General features: G+C 40.3%; 1 protein-coding gene across 8 annotated transcripts in view; it reads right to left on the minus strand.

Annotated features, from left to right (window-relative positions):
* Positions 1 to 842: 842 nt before the first annotated feature.
* ABI1 (abl interactor 1) overlaps positions 843 to 18,121 on the minus strand; it is a 76,153-nt gene continuing 58,874 nt past the window's right edge. For 2 of the 8 annotated variants that reach the window (XM_021543047.2, XM_021543053.3), the window contains 7 exons: positions 15,146 to 15,286; positions 13,346 to 13,446; positions 12,335 to 12,409; positions 10,559 to 10,735; positions 7,632 to 7,718; positions 3,368 to 3,553; positions 843 to 1,729 (listed from right to left, as the gene is read on the minus strand). In XM_021543047.2, coding sequence (XP_021398722.1) covers positions 1,554 to 1,729; positions 3,368 to 3,553; positions 7,632 to 7,718; positions 10,559 to 10,735; positions 12,335 to 12,409; positions 13,346 to 13,446; positions 15,146 to 15,286 — 943 coding nt within the window. In that variant the 3' untranslated portion in view covers positions 843 to 1,553. The remainder of the gene's footprint in view (positions 1,730 to 3,367; positions 3,554 to 7,631; positions 7,719 to 10,558; positions 10,736 to 12,334; positions 12,410 to 13,345; positions 13,447 to 15,145; positions 15,287 to 18,121) is intronic. The other 6 variants (XM_021543050.2, XM_021543048.2, XM_021543051.2 and 3 more) reach the window with 4 other exon arrangements.

The raw sequence follows: 18,121 nt of genomic DNA on the forward strand, positions 1-18,121 counted from the left end.
GGTTTGAATGTTTCCCTGGCTACTTAACAGAAGCACCTGGAATTGTATATATATAGACAGACATGTAAAAGACTACATGTGGATTTTAATTGGTTATTCATCAATGAGTTCAATTCATGCTGTTGGTGGCTACTTGCTAACAGTTAACATGATGCAGAATATGAGATTGTTACCAAATGAATGTTTCTGTTCAGAAAATGAAAGGCTCAGTATTTCTAACTCAAACTAAAAATGAATGATTCACCAGCCAGTCAAACCTGCAGCTCCATCACTTTCATCACTCATTTATAGAATATATTCTGTAGCACCCTAGAAGCTGCCTTTGAAGTCCCAGACACATTCCTCTCTCAGTAATTACCCAGTACTACCACATTCCTTCTCAGGTTATTTCAGCCACAGAATCTGTAGAGCAGGGAAGCACACCCTCTCTGGCTATCTGTGCCTGTGATCCCTTAACAATGACCAAGTTCCTGTCACTGTGTTCCCCTGGGTGCTGTCTGGAGGACAGCCTGCTCCTGCTCCCTCTGCTCCGTGGGGCACACAGAGAGAGTTCCCATGCAGAACTGTCAGCTGCAGGTGGTGTCTAACTTACTGCATACAGGTAACTAGATTCAATCAAGAACCCTCACTGAAACTAACTGGGCAGAAAAGAACTTTTAAGAGTATGTATAAGTGTGTAATTCAGGTTTCAGATCTAATTTATTTTCCCTCTGTCAGTGATAAAGTCATGTTACAAACATTTGCTTTTTAGTACATTGCCTGGGACAACACAGCCGTGATTTTGCTACGTTAGCATTCCAAACTTCTTTGCCAAGCCAACCAACAAAGTAATGGACAAGACCTTTGGTTCACTTATATATTTATGAATGGAAAAAGTCATAATGTAAATTTACTCATTAAAAAAACTTGGGTACAAATTACACATACATAAGACCACCCATTTTTTGAATCACATGGACACCTTAGACCCAAACAACTCATTGTAATAGACTTTAGTGAGAATACTCCAGGTAAAGATTACAACAATTGGAAGCATCTTGGATTTTTAAAAAAGTATATTTCAATACATAAGTCTGTATGCATGCTTTAAACAAATATAATTCAAGAATGAGCAAAGAGTCTAAACAAAAAGTAATATGACCAGCACTAACATTAAACTTCTCATCCAGGTTTTAATATGTTAGTCTAACGTAGTGTTAGTTACCATGCTGTACTGAAAAATGTAATGGCACAATCTGATCATGGTTCATTAAATATTATACCCTACTTCCCCATAATAATTAGGCTGGTCATAAAATTAACAATGCATAAGTAAATAAGTATAACCAGTTATAGACAGCTGCTTGTTTTACAAATTGCCATCAGGTAAGACATACTGTCCCCAGAGACTCAGAGATGGACATTCAATCATACCATTAAAACAGTATGGCCTGAAGAAACGGGCACAAATTTTTGAAAGTATATTAAGACAATTCTGTTAGCTTTTAGTTACCCCTTGTAAATAATCATGGTATGACTTGAATACAAGACCAAACTTTGAAAAGCAAAGGATTTTAATCGGCATAGTGCATGATTGATTCAACATAATTCCCAGGAAACAAGCCAGTTACTCGATTGCAAACTCCTTCATACCAGCCGTCATCGTTCTTCTTTATCACATAAATGATTGCACCCTCCATAAACGACAGCTCATCATCTTTGTCCTTTGTATAGTCATATATAGCAACAACTGTGGAATAAACAGGAACACATTTAGCATTTTATTAATAACAACAGTATTAAAAAACAATTGTACTTCAGAAAATATTAAAAGATCAGTTCACTATCGTGGGATTTTCAGTAATGAATTCACATGCTTTTCCTGTTGAACACTAAGCCCAGAAAATGGAATTTCACTTTCCTTGCAACATTAGCTAACACTAAGTGGGTGCTGGCTACATTGAACACTTCAGTTAAACTGCTGACAGAGAAGTACATCCATCCAATTGGGACACAGTAAAGTGGAGCTTACGGACACTTAAAAGCTGAGTTAGGGAATATGACTTGTGTGGTACCCATTTCTGACCAGATAACCTCAAAAGCATGTAGATCTCTTTATATGAATCTCTAGATTAGAACATGCCTAAAAGGATTGTACAAAAATAATTCCACTGAGGCCCCTGCTGGCACATCAGTGTGCCTTTGCACACATTGCTGCTAAAGCCTTTGCACACAAATTAATGGGCATTCCTACACAGCTTTTATTGTCGTAAGGAGTTCTCGCATTACTTTTCAAGGAGCTGCACTGAGTGCAAATAGGAAAGTTGCTGAAGAAGAGTGTAGAAGAAACATCTGCTATTTTCAGTACCTGCTTGGTACTACCTTACGCTTACTAACCTCCTTACTAACCTTGCTATGTGCCATTAACAAAGCAGAGATTTTTGCAAGAAAAGAATGTTGCCACCACCAATACTGGAGTTAAAAACTACCACTGTGAATATTGAGACTTCAGACATCACAGCCTTTTCCTTCAAAAGTTAATATGGATTTATGTGATTAATCAGCTTTATCAATTTCAAGAATCCACTATTTTACACCGACACATTCTCAGCTATCTGATGTCTTTATGCCTAACAATGCTGTACTGCATCAGTTATTCTTATCCCATGGGTATGTCCTGCACACAGTCCAGCTCAAGTGAAGAGGGAACACAGGAGCTCTGCCACAAATATCACAAGTACCTGGCCCCATTTTGTGCTCACTGCAGCTCCAGTCAGCTCATCAAACAACTGGCAGCACTGCTGCTGACAAAATGGTTAGTGCTGCAACACAGACAACTCCACAGGCGGGTAATCTGCTTGTCCATTATTTATGGAAAGAGATGTTTACTATGTGACTTCATACCTAAGCACAGTTCACAGTTTGCTGATTTAGAGTCACTGATAAATCTCCAAGGAGGCCTCAACACATTTTATAGTTCAAAGTCTAATAATCCACTCTAGTAATCTAGTTTTCTAGATTAATACAGCTTGGAAGATAAATACAGCTTGGAATTTCTGTCTATTTTGCAGCAGCCTGTAGATGATTGCCCAGCAATCCTGAGGTAGGTACATACAGCTCAGCTCATCAAAGATGAAAGCCATCCAATTTACACCTGCTTCTTTGAAGAAACTTGCTTTTTCACCCATTCTAAAATGCCTGAAGGTATTTTATAATTTGTCCAGAAGGATTATATTTTACCACATTAGGTGTAGACACAAACTATGGTTTGAGTTCTGACTTAGGAGGGACAATGACTGTTTTCATCAGACCCACCCTAAGTCCTTCTTTCCCTTCAGACACCATTAATCCCCTGATACTGCACTAACACAGCTGCAATGCTTCTTACCTTTCTCTATGTAGTTTTTAGGTGCCCAAGCAGGATCTCCATCTGCATAGGGATCGCTGTACTGCACAACAGCAGCCTCCTCATCCTCATAATCCACAGGTGGTGGGGGTGGAGGAGGAGGAGAATCATCAAACATCGGCATCTCATCGGGAGGCGGCGGCGGGGGAGGAGTTGGGCTATCAGCAACTAGAAACATTTGGAGATTATTGTTTTTTCTTAAATCAAGACAGTGTGGAGATGCAAACAAACCTGAGGCTGTATACTGTAAATAAGAGCTGGGGGAGACAACACACACAGCATGCACTATAATACCATGCACTGATTAGAAACAGAGGCTTTGTATTAACAACTACAACACACAACTATATTTGTTATTAGTGGTCCAATCTATGTGTAAATGCTACTAGAGTCAAAGCACATGCTGCGGGGCATAAGCTGAACATCAGCAGAGAGGAAAGCTTCCTGCTCCAATGTCCATGCGCTGCAGCGTTAGCTATGGAGGACTCCGAGAGGCACCCTCTGAGCCAGGCAGCAACAGGCCTCTGACGGGGCCAGCAGCTTGATTGGTTTTTAACAAATCCTTCCTAACAGTCCCTTCAATTTGCTTCTGAACACTGCTTCCTTGGATTCCTCCTCTCTCAGAGCTAGCATTAGGGAACAAAAAGATCTGGTGTGGATCATAAATACTAGTCTCTTCCCTTTTTTAAGATTTAATCAGGTAAGAGGAAGCCAAGTAATCCTTCAGCAGAAGAAAAGCTTTGTACAGATCCTTATCTTGCAGACTAGCGTGTATGTGCACACATTCAGGAGTCAATTAATAAATGGAAGACTACAACAGGCAGCTGCTGCTCTTAGAGAAAAAGTGCTCAAGGAATTAAATGTATAATCCAAAATGTCAAATCCCTGCCTTGAGATTCTCCAATCAGCACACTTAAAATTTGCTTTGGGAAAAACAGAAAGGCATTATGGTACAAATCACTTTTAAAATCAGTTCATTAAATTAGTTTCCAGTAATGCTGACAGCAGCTGGCAGTGAAATAGAGAGATGGCATACTCAGATGCAGGACATCAAGTCACTTCGTCCTACTCCTAGCGAGATGTAGTCCACTACACATGGACGAAGCCACAAGTTACTGAAAGGAAGCTACTGTTACGGACATCAGTTTGGTTACATAGCAACACAGATTCATTTTCAAGAGATCTGGGATTCTGCACACTGAAAATATAGGCTGAAAACCACTGCTCTAGGCAGGGTTTGATGGAACAAGGCATCAGGCCCCAGAATGTGCAGCTCCAGCACACAAATTCTGAAAAGAAAGCCAAGCAACAGAGAAACAACACTGCACTGAATGAAGTTTGAACTGCTGATAGTTACAATGGCACTGGAGATTAGAAATAGGGTTTTTGTTCACTTGAACACTTTTCACTTTTGGCTGGTCACTACTCTAGTGGTGACTTTGCTCTTCAGCCCCATGTCCTGTCTGGGTCAGACTGGCTGCACTGGGACAGGCACTGGCTGCCAGGGGCGAAAGGGGGCAGGAGCTGCTGGGGCAGGGGCTGCCTCAGCCCAGGCATCCAGCCCACTCCCTTCCCTTGAAGGGCCAATTCTCCACCTGCAAGACCAGCTTCTCTTCAGCTTGACCAGCTGAGCTGAACACCCCACAGCTCTCTCCATCAATAAGACTGGCTGCCACTGTATTAGTGATTCCTCTCCCACACAGAAGCCCATTTATGTCACTTGGAGACAGACTAACAAAGTCTTTGGCGGAGTGAATGCTACGTCCTGCCTGTTAGTGAATAGCACTCACAGGCAGGCTTCATTAATCCACCACAGACACATGACAACACCGTTTATGAATGGACTGGTTTTGTGCTGCAGTTTAGCACATCTTCAATAAATGTATTTCTCCCCTTAGTTTCTGTCTGCAGCCAGTGGAAAAAAAAAACAGAGTTGATACAACAATCATTTGAGATCTTGAGAAATCCTTACCTTAGAAATTTTTTTTTTAAATTTTAAAATGCAAAAAAAAAAGTTACATTTATTCAACAATGAAGCTGCATATTTGAAAAGAAGGAGAGAGAGCAGGAAATGCAAGTGTCAAAGCACCATGACATACTCTGAGATGCAGTGCAGGAACTGCAAGCTTTATGGGAAACATTTAAAACAATTCAACTTTGCATTTAAAGAAAGGGAGAGAATGGAACAGAAAATTAGACAAGTGCCACTCCATTGAAGTATCCCCTTGCCTCTTGCACTTTAACCTAAACTTTTCCTGGTTCTAAACTGAGCCAGACTCTAGGACAGCATCACTTCTCCTAGGGGAGGGAAATAAAGCATGCAAAAAGCACTCTAAATGAGAAGGGGTAAAGGGATGAGTATTTATATAGCTCCAAACTGAGACTTCTCTTGTATGCATTCCCATCCTTGCTCTTTAAATGGGGACCAGCAGACTCCTTGTTAAAGGACTGGGTGTGAGAGTACAGCAACTTAAATCAGCTGTCCCTGAGCACCAGACACACTGGAAAACCTCTCTGGAGGATATGCTCACAGTTTGGACACAGGAAAAAACAAAGCAGCATTGCATAGTTTCTAAGCCCTCTATGTCCTTGTCCTCTGAAAGAAGCCCACAAGCAGAGGATGCTGCTTTCCAAACCCGCAGATCTCTGTGACAAGGAAAAGACAAGTCTACCCACGTCTCCCTAACACCAGAAACTTCTTGAGAAAACTAGGCCAATGAAAGTCTAGCACACAATGCCAAAACTCAACAACAGCCTCTACAGCCAGTTTTGCTGAGCATAGGCACAGGCTGCCACACACACCCCTGCCTCTGGAATGAGGCAGCAGCAGCAGCTCCAAGCCATACTCCTTATATATTTTTCCAACCCAAGGGACTATTAAAAGAAACAAAACAAAGAACAATTCCTGTGAACCGATTTCAAGCTTCAGCTGTTTTGCTTCAATCTCATCCACAAGTCAGCTTGCATTCTGCTGTTGCACACACAAGTCAGTCCGTCCCTTTCACCTGCGCTCTCCCAAGGGCCCTGCTATCTCCAGGAGGACAATACTGAGAACAATTCAGAAGCAGGTGTCAATTTTCTCAAGTTTATCTGCAAGTAAAGACCTTCTGTAACTTTCATCTTTAGCAGGTTTACCTCTACATTTAGTATTTTGGAAAGGTTTTCGACACAATTTTGTGGCACACTATTCTACATCAACATGATTCTTACTGTTTACCTAGCACAGCACCAAAATATATTATTTTTGAAAGAGAACCAGAAAGATGTCTCTGATCTCACAGGGAATACTCAGAACATGACTACTTAAAAGCTCTAATGGGAAACAACAGTAGCACTACTCAGACCTGGGGTCCCTAAATGGATGCTGCAGCTATATAGCCAACTGTGTAGTAGTAGCCCCTGAGATCCTAGCAAATCTCAAAATGGTTCCCAAACACTTTAAAAACATTTTTTATTTACTTCATACTCTATCTACCTCGCATTTAGTCAGTCATTTACAGAACTGCAACAAACTCCAACTGAAAAGGATATCTCCACATCAGGAACATGACTTTACATCTGCACTAGCACTTAAGACAGCAACACTCACCTGAAAGGAATCAAACAGTAATGGTAAAAGCAGAGTTACCAGTATAAACACAGCACAGGTAGAGAGCACCTCTCACAAACCTAACAAGCAGAGCTGTGCTGCAAGAAGCTCAGCAGGGAAATAGGAGAACACAAAGAAATGGAGAATGAAAGGCTGCCGAGAGGAGAGATGCTTTACAAGCACCTTTGTAATGCATTAGATCTTAAGGCTACACATTTTCAATTGACTGTACAGCTTGCTGAAAAATGCTACAGTATTGGAATCATTGGTTACACACTGCACGTTCTAACAGTCTACATAAGCCTTTCTAATAAAAACTAATCAATTATCCCTAGTGAAAAAGGCAGGGTGATTCAACATGAAATTAGTATTTTCAATTAGAATACAATTTTATATTCACACCAAACATATGCTACATTTCACACTGTACTTCTGTAATAAATTTGCAGTTTAAAACTTAAACGGGTCAGTAATAATCATGCACGTGTTATAAAATATTGAAGAGTGTGCCCTTCAGCTCCAATAGCATATTGACACTAGAATGCAAGATGGTATTAGCTTCTGGAAAAGGAAATAAAATAGAGTCTGACTTGCCAGCCATGCATGCTAGAAGAGAGTAGGCTCTACCCTTTAACAGCTCAGCTTGTCCAAACTTACTGTTTTCCTGCACCCTGGCCACGAAGCCTGTGAGAGGTATCTGTGGAGTCAACTGAGGCATAGGGGGAGGGGGTGGAGCAATAGAAACTGGTAGCAACACACACACCATATCGGGAAAGTCAAATGGACAAAGGAAAAAAAAAGGGAACAAACAAAAGCAGCCGTCAGTAACAAGGACCACAAAACAAAGTATGTATAGAACAACAAGAACACACGCACACAAGAACCTTCTTCAAGCTTGTGTTTCCAACAAGGCTGAATTCGTGGTTAGCCAATGGAGGATCAAAAGCAAAGCATGCCCGTGTTCAGCCAGGTAACAGCCGAGCGCAGGCTGTGTGTCTGGAAGCTCACAGGGTGCGTGTGAAAGCTCTTGCTCTGTCACACATTTTGTGTGCCTCACCTGGGGAGCACATAAAATTGAGCTTTTGTTTTGCTGCTAAATAAGGATTACTCAATTTAGCAGTTATCTTTCCAAAGTGAGCTACTAGAAGTAGAGGTGATGTTTCGCAGGATTCTGGACTCCCTCTCTAATATCAAAGCGGAGCACTGCATCAAGTGCAGCAAAGCAGCACTGACACAGAGCAAAGACAACTTCTGCAAGGGGCACTATGTTTCAGCATCAATATTTCACATTGACACAGAGAGCACCTCCCACCACTGTGCTCTGCTGGGACAGGGACAGCTAGCTAGCTTACTGCATTTTTATTTTTCTCAAAAAAAGGGACCTTGTTGCTTGCTGGTAGAGAAAAATAGATAGCTCTCGAGCAGAGTGGAGCTTTACTAAGCCTTCTGTGGTGAGAGGGCACCCAGCAACCTAAAAGGTTGGTGAAGGCTTCAACAGCTCCGAGCGGCTACAGCAGCGTGCAGGGCTCCTCAGGAAGCCCTTGCAAGATCATCTTCTGTGAGGTATGTGCCTGTCTGGAGAGTAATGAGACATGTGAGCACACCATGCTCAGAGACACTGGCCTGACAGCCCCACGTTCAACTCTTCCCTGCACAGGTAGGGAAGAGGAATGGGAGCAGAAGGGCAAGCCACTCAAACTATCAGCTCTGGTAGGACATCTCCCTTAAGTGCAGGGAATGAAAAGCATAAAGCAAAACCCCACCCAGAAACTCAACAAAACATCAACTCATTTGTTTATACAGTGTCCCTTCTCAGTGGAATTTATCTTGCACTGAAGCAGCAAAATTCCTGTGAAAGTGGGAATTCAGCAGGGTAATAATCCAGTTGGAACCAAATTTGAAAGAGGTTCTGTTCTTCCAAGTAAGCAACAGTTTTAAATAAAGCTTTAACTAAGATTAATGTTTGATGAATTAACATGAAGCATTTAGTTCATTACAAAACCAATAATCAAATAAACTGTATGGAATAAATGATCAATAAAAGTGGGAGAACAAACAGTGTCTCACAAAATTGAAGTAAACATCTAAGAAAAACCAGAGCATTGGTTAGCATGAAAAGTAAAATCTTAAGGAAACATGGGACCTGGGTTTAATGTCAAGACAGTAGCACTAAAAACATAATCACCAGTTACAGAAACAGAGGAAAACAGTTTTAAGTAGCAAAACACACCCATCAAAATACTGTTTAAAAAATGCTGACCATCAGTATTTTGAAAACACCAGAGAGGCTAGATTAAGAAACAGCACCTGCATTTGAGCAAAAAATTGCTTTGGACAAATGTAAACATTCAGAAACAGTGGTGTGCACAGCATTTAAGACAACTGAACTATTCCCAGAAGTAAAATCCTGTTTATTTAAAGGAACACAACTGTTCAAGCAGGAGGGAGTTTCTGTTGTTATGGTGAATTAATTTGGAGGAATAAGAATGTGGAGGAAAGTGAAATGCTAGTATGGGTGATCAAGAGTAGGAGGAAAATCAGGTTTGGAAAAAAGGAAAAGATAGATCCTGTGTCTGCATATAAAAATGCTTTCTGACAAATCTAATACTTCTAAACTACTCAGAAAACTCTTCACTTCAGTGTCTCAAGTATTTTAAAAGCATTCTTTTCTTAAGAGAAGTACACAACAGCAAACACTGGTCTAAAGAGATCTTGAACCCAAATATCAACATCTCTTTTCAGAAGAAATATTCCTCTGAAGTTTTAAAGACTTGGCATTCTGAACACTACCAAGAAAAAAAAAAAAGATACAACTACCATTCCTCGTTGTGTACTTGATCAAAATTTATGGAAATGGCAAGGAAGATGTTTCCTGACAGAGCTTCCTACCAGCAGGCATGATCCTTATTTTGCAGATCTTTCTGCAGTGAACCTTGTTTGCCCTTCTGGGGTAGGAAGGCAGGAGGCTACTGACTAAAACCTGCTCATGTGCCCATGGCATCCATCCCTTCCCTCATTTATCTTCTTCTGTACTCCTACTAGTGTGGAAGCACAGGGAAGTTGTCTGCTAGAAGAGAGAGACTGAGCTCTTAACAGTCAAGCTTAAAGACAAGAACAAAGGACAAATTTGGAATCAGGAAAGGATTTAAAGAAGACACAGAGGCAGGGAGGAACTGTGTGACAGAAACATGAGCATTTTGCTCAGATAGTATTCTTTTGCCACTATCCAAATAGTGGGGGGTGTACTACAATCACATTAGATCTCCCACAAAAAAACCTGGGTTTAGTTCATGTTCTCCAAGCACACCTGAAATGCCAAGTATGATGTGCCTGTAATTAGACAGACAATTCTAATAATTTCTTGTCATGAGTAACAGCAAACAAGTCGGGGGGGAAAACAGTATAATTGCATACAGTGCAATCACTGTGCAATTTCAATATAGTTCTTGTTTGTTTTTCCTTCTATTTCAGGAAAGAAAGTAGTAATCTCATTGATACTTTTCATAAATGAATTAAAATGCCATGCATGCTTTTACAATCATTTTGCTCAAAACAGTTTGTGATTTCAGAGCTCAGCAGCTTACTTGAATTTTGAGAATAAAGAGGCCCGCCATTAACATGAGGTTGAGCAGAGAATGGGGCAGTCACAGAAGGATTCCGTCTGTATCCACCAGAAGATGCTGAAGAAGTGGTAGAGTTGTGTCGTGAGATTTGCCTGGTCATTGTGCCATACTGGGAACCAGGAGCTGAACCAGGAGCAGCTGAAAAGCATTAGCCAGAGGAACCAAGGAAAAGACTTAAGCAGAGCATTACTTTGGAGAGAATGCAGAAAACAGAAAAAGTCCAGAATGTGGAAAATACTTGATTACAGTTCTCCAATTACTTAAGATCAGTAACAGATTAACAGAAAAAACAAACACCCCCATTACAATCAATAATGAGAAAAAACACACAGAACATAAACCAACACTCATATAAAGGGCATTGAGAAATGCTGAGAGTACTTTGAGAGACTGGATTGGACTGGAAAATTGAATCCAACTCTTCCAACTCTTAAGTGTATCTCAATTATACTACATGCAACAATACCCTTTATTAAAAAGCACACAGAAAAAAAAATTCCACATTCTGCTCAAAACAAATTATTTCAATTGCAAAGCTGAACATGCCTCCAATCTAATATAAAACAACACTCTAACAAAACAGTGAAACAAATGTCGTGAGCTTCAGACACTTGGCACGTTTATCAATCATATTTGCTGGTTGTGCCTTTATATTGATGGAATTTATACTAACAAATCAGAATCACCAATTCCAGCTGACAAAGATGTCATTCATTCTTCATGATAAACACCCGTATTTACCTTCCACCTACTGGCTGCACAAATTCCAAGGTTAACAAAACAGTTTAAATTCTTTCAGATTAACCTCTGACAGACAGAAGATCACACCTTGCAAACTAATGAATCTCACATATTGTAGTCACAGGAATTAGCGCAGTTCTTAAATGCAAAAACTAGTTTGCAATAAAATGTTTTTTGCTTTTATATACATATATCATATAATCGTATAAGACACAAACAGCAAGCAGACAGAAGTTTGCAGTCCTGTAATGCTATCCAAAGTCACTTTCACTTAACATTTCAGTAAGGGAGAGTGCAAAGGGTTATGTGGGTCAAAGCCTCCAAAGCTAGTTTCATAACTCAATCAATTATTCTTGTCATCAGCCTGTGACAGGAAAGGGTGGGGTACGTTTCCTATTTTGAAAAGTACTACTTTTAGATCCCACCCTAACTGCCGTATGTAATGCTTGAAGCAATTTCTCAAGAACTGCTAGCTCATATCCTCAAGTCTTCCAGTCTGACACCTGCCTGCAGCATTATGGAATCAAAGCCAAGCTACAGTGACAGACACTTGTGCTTTCCAGTCACTTTAGGCCCACAGAAGAGAACACACACATCACTCTACACATAAACTACCATTTCTAAGCTAGAGTGCAACTGCTGTGACTTAGCTTCTGCTGCAGGAGTTACACAGCCTAATACCAAGGTTCAAGCGGATTCTGAGATCTTATAGATCAAATTAATTGGATCTTAGCTCAGTTGGGAGCAAATTTCAAGCAACTAGCAGCCTTTTTTCCATACCTAGTGCATTTAGCTTCAGAGGCTTTAACCACAGGAAATTAGTGGAGATTAGATTTGTTGAAAAAAAAACCCAAAAAAATCCCAGAACTGATTTTTGTAAAAAAATCACATAGGTCCCACTACAGGAGAAAAAACACCCTCACTGAGTTCATTAGGAAGAGATGATTATTGATTATGCAGGATGTCTGCAATCACTTCAGCATTGACAAGTCTCACCTATCAGACTGCCCATCGGGAGAGGTGGAGGCAGTGGTGGTGCTGGCGGGGCTCCAGAAGGAACAGAAATGTGTGCTAATAAAATAGTTTATATTCCTAATTAGGCCATATTATTAAAAGTTAAAAAAAAAGAAAGTACAGGCACTTGATAGGCTTCCCAAATAAATATGAAAATTCAACTTCAGTTAACTAATACAAATTCAGACCCTGATCCTATCCAGGGTTCTGTACATGCCAATCTTTATTCTCATTGTCTTTTATGGGATGCCAGATGATAGTAAGATTTCATGCCTATTTGTACCGCTGCAAGACCAGAAAAGGTCCAGGAAAAGGAAAGCCTACATGTATATAAGGAAGTGAAGACATGTCATCCAAGAAACAGAGAAATCTCTGCAATAGCAAAATTACACTACACCAAAACTCCACTATTTTCTTATGTCTTACGGGCTTGCAAAACACAAAGTAAGTGACTGGGCTGGTTTATTACTAAGATGATAATAGTAAAGAAGGACCCTTCTCAATCTCACCATTTACCATTCTTAAACAGAAGGGAGTGTGCCTCCAACACTGCGAGAACCCTCATGGTTCTTTCCCCACAGATGGCAAAGTTAGCAGAGTATTTCAGAAGCCAATATTTCCCATTAAACATATACATAGCTGCTGCTGCTCTCAGGGCATCCAGAAATGCCAAATTGTAGACACATTTTAAATTACAGTTTGACTTTAAAAGGATACATTCGGCTTTTATTCCCCTTGTACAAGACCCTTGATTGTCTTGTAAAAACATGGACCAGCAAAGGTATTTTAACCATCTGTTATTCAGTTACTGACTGTCCTGTAACTACTTTTGGTAAAGAATTAAAACTTTAGATATCACTCAGCACTCGTAAGGGATTTCCTGAGTAGGACTGTACTTCAGGACAGTTTCTACCCCATCATGTTTAGTCAAAGTCCCTCTGCAAACAGGAAGTAGCGAGCAGCCTGAAGGCAGCAGGGAGGAGTCCCACATACCTGGCCCGATGGTTGGCGGGGAAGGCGTAGGCACGGCAATGGGAATGCCAATACTGCTGCTGCCACTGTTCTCTCGGCTGCCACTCCCCCCACTACTGCCACTGCAGAAGAAAAACACAAGTGTTAGCACAAAAACATATCAATAGTCACACTTCTTGTGTGTGCTCTTCTAGCCTAACTCAATTACAGACTGTTGAAAAACTCCCTGTTAAATGCCTCTGTCTTTACCTACAATTGCATACAGATAATCAAGTCTGGATGCATTACGTTCCTAATAAATAGAATTAGTTAAGCTGATAAACATCACTATGAATAAAACGTGCAATTAAACTCTTCAAGAAATAAAAAGGTAATCAACCATGCAAGTTCTAGGCAATGGAGTAACAACTGCAGGAGTAGTTCAGGGGCGTTGTAATAACTGGAACTAGTATGCTGGGGCTGAAAGACTTCATGGCTAAACTCTAAATAATTATTTAGGATTAATTATGCTGTCAGCTGAAGGAACATTTTCTCTACTCAGAGCAGTAATTTAGATTTTCAACTGAGAATGGACATGATAAACCACCTGGGGTAGTGTGTGGGGTATAGTGTGCTTAATTTTCTGTGTATCTAACACTCCCCATTACCCATGCACACACCTTTTATATGTAAGTTTGTTTCTAAGATGATCAGAAAGCTAACAGTACAGTCAGCTCAAAATTTGTCTAACAAATGTAATATGATATGCAAATCAGAGGCCAGCAATACAAAACATAGTAAACTATTGGATAACATTTCTAGACATGCCTTCAGAGACTGCAACATTTATTTTCTTAGAGGGAAATGAAAAATAATAAAAATTGAGGTAGAATCTATCCTTATTCTTATATAAGAGCACTCCTAAGTTTAATTCTTGAATTTATATGCATTAAAGCAATAATGTAAAGGAAACTAGGCACATAAGACATTTTGAAGCCAAAACGTCACTTTGGTTCATCCATGTTAATTAAGAGTACTAAGTTAAGTTCTAGTTTATTTACCACTCCTGGATAGCTATAAATCAGTCAAGAGTCAAGTGCAAATCATTCAAATGCATCTCTTTAGAAAATAATATTATAAAAAAAGAGAATCAGTGATCTGAAATGGAAGCCATGATAATTCCTTCAAAATTAGTGTTCTGTCTGCTGAAGACCTTGATCTTGTCACCATGGTTGCAGCTGAATTTCTAACTGCAGCCTACATAAAAGAAGATCTTGTGAGATAAGAGTAAGGAGCATTCACAGTAGCCAGCTAAACAGACTAACGAGATCCTCATGCAGCGACATTTAGAAGTTATTTAAGTCTGACAGTATTTCATATCACCAACTGTGTCTAAAACACTCCTTCAGTCCCTGTTAGTGACCTATCAGGTTTAACTGCCTACTGGGATGTTTTAAAATAAGAAAAATATTAAGAAAGAAGGTCTCTAAAATACAAGCTAACTTAACTACACTGAATTCCTTAATCTGTTTTTCCCTGCAATTTGAAGCCTGTGATAAAAATCAAATTGGAAAAAAATGAATTCACACAAGAGACTCGGAGAAACACTTAGCCTTGCAATTCAAGAAGGAAATAACAGTTTTAAAAAGTTACAGTCAGAATATTGAATATGAATGCACTTTTTTATGTTAGGAAAGTCAGCAATGCAGTAAAGCTCTGTTGATGCAGTGGTAGAATAACTGGCCTTTTTGCCTTTCAACAAAAAGCCTAGAGGTACAAAGCTTCAAGGCTTTTCTGTGACTTTAGTAAGCAGGAGAGAGTTACTGTGGGAAAACAGCCTACCTGTGTGTTCGTGGCCTCTGGTTCAAGGAGGCTGTCCTGCCTGGACTGTGTTGACTGCCCAGCCTGGCAGGGCTGGTCATGTAATCATTGGGGACTGTTGGCGGTTTGACTGGCTCCAGGGTTTTGTAAGGAGTATTTCGTCTGGTCAAGGAAAAAAAGATTTGAAGACAGAAAGATAAAGAAACAGAAGATTAAAGGATAAATAAGTGAAGTTTTAAATCCATTTGTTTTCTAAATTTTTCATGAAAGATCACTGCAGTGACCCAGTATATTAAATTAAATATTAAATTTCCAGCGGGCAAGGTAGACAGGTCGCAGTCAACAGCCCTAAGAACTCTTACATAGACAGCTCCATACAAGTTGGCTTACCTGTCAGCACATGACAAATTTCCGTTGTACCTATCTCTTCTTCCCTCCCCTCCTTCCCTTCCCATCAGAATCCTTTCCAAAAGTATTCCTGGCTAAAAGTATTCATCTCATTAAGACATCAGCAAGGCTGAATCAAGATTCACAGAACAAGTGACATTTGCAATCATCACTGCTTCTCTTAGGAGCACTGCTTCACACAGTAATCAAGCAACCTCATCTCACATAAGCAGATCTGAAAGTGCCTCATAGATGAGCTTCATTGTCTCCATTTTGTGGCCCAAGAAAGTGAAGCCCAGAGAACTCCAAATGAGCAGGCTGCATCAAGTCAGAAATATAACACAGATCTTTTGAGATGTATTTACCAGACCCATTACTGCCATAAGAACAGTGCATAGCAGAGCTCTTCAGTTCTCAGCAGCAACTGACAGATCCATTGCAAAACACAGAATTTTACAATGCACCAGAGCTAAGCAAACCCAAAAATATTGAACTACTGGCTCTTAATAATTTGTTCAACTACTGGCTATAACCAAGTTATACAGCTTCCAGGTATTTTAAGAAACTTATTGACTTTCTCTCTACAGTATGAATAGCAACAGTACTAAACTTACTTTTCAAGGTTATTTCAGTTGGAAGAACATTAACAGTCTTCCCTGCTTATCACTTTTATTTTGTAGTCTTTAGATCTCTATTGCTTACAACCAAAATACAAAATTTCTTCTTTTTTCAACAACTGATCTCTTTTGGCAGATCTATAGGTGGCGACACCCTGCATATTAAAATTATCTAGAGTTCTTCATACAGACAAGCTAATTTAAAAACACCACAGTATCTGGAAACAGTTACAGTATTTAGGCTTTTTTCTTTAAGAGGTTTTAATAATACATCGTTATAGATGGAAGACAAAGAATTACTATAGATGGATGATTGCTCAGAGCTCCCCAGCTCACTGTCCCCCAGTGTGTAAGAGTGATGCTGGGAGCCCTTGCCACCAGGGAGAGCTACAGGGAGCTCAGAGCCTTGCTTTGCTCCAGGACCCTCAAGGAATGACTTCAACTACTCCCACCACATCCAGTTCCAGCAATTCACTTATTCTTCCATGGTACTTCAAATCAGAGCACCCAATGATTTCCACAATGTCTCTCTGGTCCTTGGAAGAGACCTCTGCTTACTTCAGCCCCTTTCACTTTTCACTCTGCTGATTTCCATGCAGGACTCCCTTTAGATAGTCCTGCCCTGGAGGGACAAGCTGCACAACAGGCAGCACCTACTTAAAGGCCCATGTTACACACTAAGCTTATTCTGGTTTTACATACTTCTACTCTGTTTTCTGGATCAAAGGGAGAAGAGTAGCATCCTTGTGGTTTCTAGCGATTTTTTCTGCATAAATTAGGGTAAATCATGCCTGTGATATTTCATGCTTTGGCAGTATGGCTGCTCAAGAACTTCCTGAACAAGAAGGGCAGATAGAAATCTCTCTTACAAACCCACATTATTCCTCCCCCTCAGCCAACTGCTGCCACTTGTCAAGCTCATCTGGAAATGACATTCAGCTGATTAATCCTTATCAGGCATCAGCCAAGGCAACCAAACAGCTCTGGCTTGTTCAGGGGGGAGTACTGAGAGAGACAGCTCACCAGTACATCAATGCTTCTGTTTCACTAGCAAGCGTCCAAGAGGACATGAAAGTGCTACCCAGGTTCCCAGGGCTGATAAACAATTCTCTCAGCTGGGATAAGAGACACAATTGGAATACTGATTTCATGCCCTTGAGCAACGGGAATTTTCAGAAAACATGCTGAGGAAACCTCTAGGTTAATTTCTCTGTGGAATATGCAGCAAATGCTACCACCAGAGCATCAAATAGGGATTAAATAAATCACTAAGTCCTCAACAAAAGGAGTTGCTGCTTCTAATTTTCCTTGACCATTGCTCCTGATCTCCACCCTGCTCCATGTCAGTACTCCTCATTTTTCCAGCTTCCTGCCTCTCTGAGACAACATACCTGAAGCCACTACAACCATGCCAGCCAGATTTATAGTGCCTCAGTCCCCCACAGTATAAGGAGAAGGCTGAGTGTGATAAACAAAGTAGAAGGTCATTTAGGATGCCTTTTGGAAGATGTTGCACAGACAAAACCATATTGCACATGCACTGAGCTTCTCAAGTATTAATGTTTCGGTCTCTAGCAACAACTACTTGCTGGCACACCAAGATAAGCAGATTTCACTCCCCACAGGTCCACAGCAGCAAAACAGATGCAGGGAACTCTGCTTGCAGTGGGACTTGAGGAAAATCCTCCTCATTTAAGTATAAAAATGAAAATGCAAAATACATTCACAATGCAATCAATTTTGCTTAGATAATGCAACAACTACAGAACTACAGCACAAACAGCCACTTCGTAGCTCTTCTAATATGAGTAGACTAGAACTTTACTCGTAAAGTCCTTCTCCCACTGAACTTAAAACTTTAACATTTGTTTCTGTAACTAAGGGTTTCTTCCCAGAAGTCAGGAATAACAGTAGCCTCCCCATTTACCCATATCTATATTAAATCCTTCCCTGGGAAAAAAAATTCTTTCAGTCATCCTGAAGAGTCAATGCA

This window comes from Lonchura striata, chromosome 1 (assembly GCF_046129695.1).
Source record: "Lonchura striata isolate bLonStr1 chromosome 1, bLonStr1.mat, whole genome shotgun sequence".
Classification (NCBI taxonomy): Eukaryota; Metazoa; Chordata; class Aves; order Passeriformes; family Estrildidae; genus Lonchura; species Lonchura striata.